The sequence below is a fragment of the Gossypium hirsutum genome, chromosome D05 (genome assembly GCF_007990345.1).
Source record: "Gossypium hirsutum isolate 1008001.06 chromosome D05, Gossypium_hirsutum_v2.1, whole genome shotgun sequence".
In the NCBI taxonomy this organism is placed as follows: Eukaryota; Viridiplantae; Streptophyta; class Magnoliopsida; order Malvales; family Malvaceae; genus Gossypium; species Gossypium hirsutum.
The window spans coordinates 18,362,885-18,371,931 of NC_053441.1; the positions used below are offsets into that span (position 1 = coordinate 18,362,885).

The window sequence follows — 9,047 nt, forward strand, 5'->3', positions numbered from 1 at the left end:
CAACCATCATGCTTTTGCCTTTGATTTGAACTAATCAAATACAAAAATGGGATCTTCTTGGCCACACACGAACTCAGAAGACAAGGTGCTATTTCTTAGGTAAATAACCCGTCTTTTAGTAGCTTAGTTTTATATGTTTCGTCTTTTTGGTGGCTTACTTCATACTCAATTATATGTAGAAATATGAATCTCGTCCAAGCTAAGAGCTAATAATATTTGACGTCACACTTCCTTTTTTTCTATTTTGTAAGAAAAAAAAGAAAAAGGTATGAAGAAAATTATAAAGAAGTAATATTTTTTACTATATTAAACATTAAACAATATGTTATCCAAAAACCAAAATCAATGCTTTATAACGAAAATTTAATTTAATTAATTATTTTTAATTCATAAAATTCAACGCTTTATCCCGGGTTTGAAGAAGCCAGCCCGAATCTCATGTAATAAAGGAACAAATAAAAATTATTGGCTTTATCGGGGCTATGAAAAAAAAAGGGGGGGGGATAAACATCACGCAAACATGCTGTTTAGACGAAAATACCCCCGGAATCCAATTCAACGCCTGCCCATTACTCTTCTTTAGCTATTTCTCTCTTGTCGGCGGTATCCAACTAACAATACCACTACAATCCAAAACCAAACCAAACCAACCAAAAGAGTTCAATCACTGCACGCAACGTGGACGGTCCAGATCGTCCCACTTTTCGACTTATGATTGGTCAGAGCTTACATCACAATCCTCCTACCCCTACTCTATTGGTCCACGTCGCCCCACAAAATTATTTAAAACAGTCCTGCAAGAAAAAAACCTATATATTTAATGTCTTAAAAGGGAAAATGAAAAAGACAAATAAACACTTGGCGCTTCCACGACGCCCCAAACGCCGTCCAAAGAAGCAACCAGAAGCACAAATTATATTAAACCTAAAAAACAAGGTGAAATATATTACCTTTTTTAATTTCTCTCTCTAACTTTAGCACTGTGTTTCTTTGTCTCTCTAGCTAGCTATAGCCCTTCTTCTCTTTGCCGTGTTCCACTTTTTTATTTCATTTAGAAAATTGGGTTTTCTTTTGAATAATTAATCGACTCATATGTAGTATCTGATTTTTTAATTTTTTGCGGGTGTGGCTTGTTAAATTTCTTGAGCACATTGGAATGTTAGGTGTTACTAGCACTTGCAGAACAAAAAAAAGAAAGAGTTGGTCTTTACATCCCCTTTTGTGTTTATGTTTTTTTATTGTTTTTCTTAGTTAAAGATTTACTGTATAGATCTTGATTTTTGGGTTTTTCCTTCTTTTTTCAACGTGTACTTCCCAAATATAGAAATATGTAAATCATTCAAACTGCATGGGATTTATTTTATCTGTTTTATTTTCATTGAAGTAGTAGTTAAGGACTTTTATATAGCATAGTTTTTAGGATCATTTCTTTGACACTATTCTATACAGATTTTAATGGGGACTAACATGAACTTTGGAAGTAACCCACCGCCGTCAGGTGATGGCGGCGGGAACAAACCGCCGGGCAATAACCTGCTAACTAGACAGCCGTCAATCTATTCTCTAACCTTTGATGAGTTTCAAAGCACTATGGGTGGAATAGGCAAAGATTTTGGGTCAATGAACATGGATGAATTGTTGAGGAACATTTGGAATACTGAAGAAATTCAAACAATGGCTTCTTCCGGTGGTGTCCTAGAGGGAAATGGAGGGTTACAAAGGCAAGGCTCTTTGACTCTGCCAAGAACACTTAGCCAGAAAACAGTTGATGAAGTCTGGAAAGATATTTCAAAGGAGTATTCATTGGGGAAAGACGGTATTGGAGGTGGAGGAGGCACTAATAATATGCCACAAAGGCAGCAAACTTTAGGAGAGATGACTTTAGAGGAGTTTTTGGTGAGGGCTGGTGTGGTAATAGAGGATACCCAATTGGCTGGGAAGGTTAATAATGAGGGGTTCTTTGGTGGGAATAATACTGGTTTTGAAATTGGGTTTCAACAAGGTGGTAAAGGTCCAAATTTGATGGGAACTAGGATTCCTGATGGTGGTAACCAAATTGGTATTCAGGCTTCCAATTTGCATCCTAACGTTAATGGAGTTAGATCAAACCAGCACCAGTTGGCTCAGCAGCACCAACACCAACAACCAATCTTTCCTAAGCAAACAGGGGTGGGATATGGAGCTCAGATACCTTTACAAAGTGGTGGTCAGTTGGGGAGTCCTGGAATTCGGAGTGGAATGCATGGGATTGGGGATCAGGGAATAAGTAATGGTCTGATTCAGGCAGGTGCACTGCAAGGTGGAGGGATGGGGATGGTTGGTTTAGGAGGGGCGGTAGGTGTTGCGACCGGATCACCTGCTAACCAGGTTTCGTCAGATGGGATTGGGAAGAGCAGTGGAGATACTTCATCAGTTTCCCCAGTTCCTTATGTGTTTAATGGAAGCATGAGGGGTAGGAAATACAGTGCGGTGGAAAAGGTTGCTGAGAGGAGGCAAAGGAGAATGATAAAGAACAGAGAATCAGCTGCAAGATCACGAGCTCGCAAGCAGGTGAATCTATTCTCTAGGTTACTCAAATTCGTTTAGCTACTCAATGAAACTTCTGTTTGAAATTTTATGCTTTTCGAGTCGAATAAAACGTAACCCACATTAAATTTCCAAAGTTGAGAAATCAGAATTACCATCCCACCCATTTTCCTCTTGTTGTGGCTTAATGAGTTTTATCAGTCATTGACCTTCTGCTCATATTATCTGTGACTTGGTGCGTACCGAAACTTCATGGAATATTTATGCTGCAGTATGGTAATTTTGATAGCCATCTGACATGACATGGGAAGTTTTACTGGCTAAATGGAGCATTTGTTTAACAACATGGGAGGTTTGAAGCTGTGTATCGTATAAGAACCTAAAAAAACCCTTTAATTGAGGTTGACATTCTTGACCTTATTGATTTTGGTATAACTATTATCCAGCAAAACGGTTGTATCCCATGGTGGCTTTTAACCAGTGAAATTATTGTTGTCTCAAATATATGCATTGAAGTTTCTTAATTTTTATTTTTTTGGGGGGGGGGGCGCCGGGGGGGTTCTCTGCTAGGCTTATACAATGGAATTGGAAGCAGAAGTTGCAAAGCTAAAAGAGGAGAATCAAGAATTGCGGAAGAAACATGTATTTTACTTTTCTTTCTTTCAATGCACCCCCTTATCATTTGCACACAATAGTACTTATACATTCTCTTATCGTCTGTACTTTGGTTGTTTGCAGGCAGAAATCATGGAAATGCAGAAAAATCAGGTGATGAAGTTGTCTTTGGCACCTCTGTTTTTATTTATATACTAACAACTTAAGTTATACCCTCCTCAAACACCATGAAGCATCGTTATTTGCGTAATCTTGCACCATGTACTCTACTTCACTACTTGGTTTACTTTTGAAAGCATTCTTAAGTGCACAATCCACGTGAGCTGTAAATTTTTCTTTTGCCCTATTAAATATTATGACCGACCTTACTAGAAAATGTGCTTTGAACTTGGCAACCTTTGAATGTTCTATATTCTAAAATCATGCTTAAATTCTTCGACTGCCATAGGTCATTGAGATGGTGGATATGCAACAAGGAGCTAAGAAGCGATGCCTACGAAGAACCCAGACCGGTCCTTGGTGAAAGTAAATCATGTTTACGAAGAAGCCTGTGATTCGTGGTTAAAACTTAAAATTATGCGTGGCAGGTGGTTGTACATATTTAAGTGGCAAGGATGGTTCCATCTTTAGGTTTGGAGTGATGAATTAGTGCTGTAGCCTGTAGTGTAGAATAAGGATCTTCCAATATTTGCAATAATTTTTTTCCTGCTCCCACAAGGATGATGGTTCATTTAGTTACACCATATCTGTAAATTTCGGAATATCCCCAACATCAATTGAACTAATTTGAGTTTATTTCATGAAAAAGCATGGCCCAATTAGTTAATGCGATGCCCAGTACATGTTCATCAGAGGATCATGATCTGAATTTTTTCATCTTGGCCGGTTGGATCGTGCTATGCTTAGGCTTTTACTCTCTTTTACTAAACCATCGTCTCTCGGCAAAAGTAACCAATGAAAATACCCAATCTCTGTTCTTTGGGCCGTTGATGGCTCAACGAAGAGAAATACATGCAATAACGATCGGGGGAGGGGTGTAATTCAGCATACAGCTTAGAAAACATGCCTGTTCATAATTTTATCGATATGCCCTAAATTCAAAAACCAATTAAAACATAATCGCAAATCGATAAATAAGAGCACTAGACATACCTTACGGTTCAACATTATGAAAAAACAAATTGATGCCACATCCGACATTAATACAGCTTGCTAATCAAAGGCTGAGCCCCTTCTTTTTGAGTTTAGCAAGTCAAGGGAATCAGATCCACTTTGAAACAACTCCTTTCAAGTTGCCATAGCAACCTTACCTTCACTAGTAGATTCACTGTTTTAGTTGCACAAAAGGTTCAACCTGGTCCTTTTTTTGGGTTAAAAATCCATCTCCAAGTTACTTCCTCTGTGGCCGTACAGCAAGATAGCATCATTACATCCAAATCATGATATACTTTAATTCTAAAAAGGATAGCCAGTAGTGCATTCCATGTCCTTCCAGGATATCATTTTCCGACGATCCCTTCCCCTGAATGATCTGGCGAGAATCCTACCACTAACAGGTTTACACAATCCAACATCAATCACAGAACTACTCTTCCTCTTCTCGGAAGATGGAGTTGCCTCATCCATGTAATAGTCAAACAACATAGCAAGACAGTAGACTTGATGTGATAATGTATAGTTTTCATCATCTGGGGGTACCATCTTTAACATATGAAGATTTACCTACAACAATGCAACCAGAGAATGAGAATTAGTTGCACATGCTTAGGGAAGATAGTAGCAGTAGGCTCTCAGGCAATGCAGTTTAAAGTTGTTAGGAGAATAAGAAATTGGTAAAACTTTTTATCATTTCCGAACTTCATGATTCACCATAAGAAGCATGAGCTTGTAATTATGCTACATGTAATGTCATTCCATGTCAACTCCTGAAGAAAAACTCTAATGAATCACAATGCATTATCATGAGAAATAGCTACTTCAGAAATTCTAGTTGCTTACCTCAGCTTCCATAGCACGAACTTCATTCTGCCACCCGGAATAGTCATTCTTGGAAGAACTTTCTCCAGGAGAGTAAAGATTCACAGTAAACAAAGGAGGCCTGAGAGGGTACTCCATGCTGATCTTAATCTGCAACAGTTTAATTTGATGTCAGATTTCCATCTTTAATGAACATGATAAAACAAAACGAAGTAATTATTGACACCTTGGCTTCTAGTTTCATATTGTGCCCAGTTGTGTCCATTTTCCTCGTTAAAAGAAGAACAAATTCCTTGATACCACAGTCAACCCATGATTTTTCAGCTATTTCACAGCACTGAGTAGAAGAAGAGTTTTCAGTCTCTGTCTCTAGGGGTTCATCCACTTCACTATCAGTCTCTAGCATGAAGACACACTCATTGTCATGTTTTTTGAAACTAGGTAATTTTCCCCTACTGCCTGGGGACAAAATGCTCTTCGAAATCAAGGCCAACTGCTTGGAATGGTTAAGACTAGATCCCTTTAGTGGAGTAAGTTTAGCATCATTTGTGACGGATGGAACTGAAAGCAAAGATGGAAGCTCCCCATCTTCCCTAAAACCCTCCAGCTCTTCCTTCGAGATACCAGATCTTCCATCCATATCAACATCCATGGGCTCTTGAACTGGTTCTGAGTCAATAATAGGTTGAGATGAAGCCTCGTTGACTTTGGATCCTACAGATGACCAACTATGCAAACTGCACAAGGGAGTATGCAAGGCCCACGGAACACTTTTACAATTCAGAGCAGGCCATTTAAGCTTCGAAAGTGAATCAAGCTGTTCCCTGTAATTCAATGAAAGAATTCCAAATTTTCAACAAAAACCTACCATACTGAAGACAAAACAAGCTAAGAGAATTCCAACATAGAATAAAACAAATTCCAACACGCAAGATGCATCAAACAAACAAGTTCCATTTAAGGAAGAGAGAGAAATTTGTACTAAAACCACAAATTTGGGACTTTATATCATAAAGATGCCAACAAAGACCCTAGCACAGGAAATTATATTTTATAACCAAAATATTCAGATTTGACCACATTGTGGAATTCACTCCTATTTGCTTTCTTATTGTTTTCTTCAAGATCCAAACTCCAAACATACAGGACAGTGACTCACGCAAGAGCCAGCTCAGCTTTTATTCGTGAGCGGATTCTTTGCACGACTGTCTGCACTCTGTTCTGCTGGCGATACAATGCAAGACCAGAGATAACAGCTTCGCTTTTGGTTTCATTGTTTGAAGCTTCCTGACTATTAAGCAATGGTGAAACCTCAGGTAAGAAATCAATTCCGGCCAAATGCTGGGCCCACTTGTATGGACGTGAAGTTCTCTTTTCATCAAATGTAGCCCCATCACCAATGAAGAGCTTGGCTGACTGCAATATCATTCAGAACAGTCAGTATTACATGAAAAGGAAAGCTTAAAAATGTTAGTGAAGGTAACAGTGAAAGCAGGGCACATAATATCCATCAGACACAAACCTGGTGAGGCAGATCCAGTCCGGTGTCATCAGGAAATAAATTACAGAGGATATTATACTCAGGTCCTTCAGATGATCCTTCAATCCCAACGCAAACAACATTCAACTTTAACAGGTACTCAAACTTCAAAGTAATAAGTTTTGTGGATCCAAGATCAGATGCCTCATCATCATATATGTGTAGGATAATTTTCAGAGGATGAACTTGATAGACTCCCGCCTGATCAATAGCCTCCTTGCTGGGAACCCTCTTTGGTCGTTTTCTCCTCCTCTGTCCATCATCTTCCTCATCTGGTATATCATCCTCCATCCTTGAGCTCTCTATACTATTAGATACGCCTGGCAATTAACAATATCAGTACTTGATTAAAAAAAATTGAAGCCATTTGCTAGCCCAGAACATTTTAGAGGCAGAGTTAAGAAGATAAACTGAAGTAAAATAAGTATCGGAAACATCATAAATAAAATTCTTTGCAGAAATAGACAGGATTAGTTACACTCACCCTCCTAGGAGTTTAACCTAACCTAACAAAGTTAATTTCGTTACCAACCCTTATTTTTCAACTTGAATGATCACGTCCATTTGTAATAACCTACTTGTCCATTACCTTGGAGTACAGAAATAACTTTAAAGTAACATCTCAAAAGCTATCAACTATGGTCACTATGCATACAATCAGAAGGAAGATTAGCATTACTCACCATTGTCTTTATTTGCTTGCTGACGGGCAAAAGCCTGAGCATCCTTCAGACTTCCTATGATCTCCAGATCAATATCTTCACCAAATGCTTCCTTCTGGGCCATGAACTGTGAGTAAATCACATAGAGTGGAGGTGGAAGAAGTTCGGCTGAATTATGTTGCTTCAGTTTCTTTGTATGCAAAACACCCAATTGATTCTGAACAGGCAACGATGCTTTCTTAAGGGACTTGAGGTGTGATGGCAGACTCGACAGAAACTTCTTCCGATTGGCTATCGTCTCCAGAAGACTTTTCTTCTGTTGTTCCAACTTTTCTAAAAGTTTGCATAGCTCTTTCCTCTGAGAAAGATAATATCCAAACATTGGCTTAGCAAAGCAGTTTTACCCTAATTCCTTTAAACACGTTATATGCTTTACTAAACACAGTTTTCATAACATCAAAAAAATAGATAAAGAAAATAATATATTTATCAATTAAGCTTCGATTTAGTTAGCAAATACCTGGAATAACTCATAATTAAGTCTCTTAAGCATCAAATTGTGCGAGCTATCATCAGACAAATTTGAACCCTTAATTTCTTCAGGCGCATCGCGAAAAAACTCCTCCTCGGATACAAGCTCGATATCAGGATACTTAGATTTGAAATCTTTGCAAGTTTTTATAGCTTTCAAATAGTGACTCTTCTCGTACATTAAATTGTGAAGCTGCAGCGTCGTGAAATCAACCGGCGCCTTTGCGCGTTCCGTCTCCGCTTTCACTTTGTCTTCCTCCAACAATATGCTACGATTCGCCTGAAAAATAAAGAAAATCAAAACACGAGGTTTCCATTTCAATTATTTTTCCTTCTCTAATGGATAAATAGAGATGCGAGGGATAGAGAGGAAGAGACGAAGATAACCTGGCGGAGATTGACGAAGTGAAGGAACATTTGGGTGACCTGTTCTCTGAGCTCGGATTTTGGTTTTTTTTCCTTTTTGACAGAGAGGATTTTGGCGACGACTGCTTCGACCGAGGCTTTGGTTTCTTTAAGCGTATCGTAAGAAGATTTCTGAGGCTTGCGCGGCGGAGCTGGTGACTCTGATCTCTCGTCCACCACCATTCCCTCCTCTATCTCTCCGTCCTCCATCTTCTTGCTTCCCCTCAGCAGCACTCTGCTTCAGTTTTTGGCTACAACAACAAATCCCAAGCAAAAAATCAGCTCCAACTTCGATTTGATTAAAACGGCGATCCCCTTAGTTGTTTCGGCCTTTCTTTGCCTTAGGGTTTGGGTATGTTAAAACCGGGCGCTCGAAGCCCAACATTCTAAAGAGATAAAAATGAAATTTCATTTAAATGTTTTAATAAGTTGATCCAGTGGAGATTCCTTCCACTGATCAGCTCATGCATATACTCCAGTGTCTCTTGCAGCCTGATCAGTGGTTTTGTTGTTGTTTCCGCTAACACGGGAGAAGGAAATATCCCTGCCTAAATCACATGAAAACCTAATATCCCCAACCACTGCTAGTATTTCCTAGGGACAAGTGCTGTGCCGTCCTTTATTAAGTTGGAATGTAGCCTGGACTTTTTCAAGGTCTGGCGATCAAGCCTGAAACTCCACCCAAAATATGGGAGTATGTGGGATAAAACTCGAATGATAATTCCTGAAAAATGTTTTTCCACGAAGCGAAGCTTGTTCGGTAATTGACTGATAGTTGATTTGAGCAATTG

General features: G+C 38.9%; 2 protein-coding genes across 2 annotated transcripts; one reads left to right on the forward strand and one right to left on the reverse strand.

Annotated features, from left to right (window-relative positions):
* The first annotated feature begins 818 nt into the window (after positions 1 to 818).
* On the forward strand, positions 819 to 3,948 carry LOC107905577 (ABSCISIC ACID-INSENSITIVE 5-like protein 5). The gene is made up of 5 exons (XM_016832265.2): positions 819 to 936; positions 1,450 to 2,550; positions 3,097 to 3,168; positions 3,265 to 3,294; positions 3,590 to 3,948. The coding sequence occupies exons 1-5, from the start codon at positions 838 to 840 to the stop codon at positions 3,662 to 3,664; spliced, it is 1,377 nt and encodes a 458-aa protein (XP_016687754.1). The 5' UTR covers positions 819 to 837; the 3' UTR covers positions 3,665 to 3,948.
* A 205-nt stretch (positions 3,949 to 4,153) lies between these two features.
* On the reverse strand, positions 4,154 to 9,047 carry LOC107905576 (THO complex subunit 5B). Its single transcript, XM_016832264.2, has 8 exons — positions 8,239 to 9,047; positions 7,841 to 8,131; positions 7,342 to 7,678; positions 6,641 to 6,978; positions 6,278 to 6,534; positions 5,345 to 5,942; positions 5,140 to 5,268; positions 4,154 to 4,863 (listed from the first exon to the last, which is right to left on the reverse strand). The coding sequence occupies exons 1-8, from the start codon at positions 8,464 to 8,466 to the stop codon at positions 4,597 to 4,599; spliced, it is 2,445 nt and encodes an 814-aa protein (XP_016687753.1). The 5' UTR covers positions 8,467 to 9,047; the 3' UTR covers positions 4,154 to 4,596.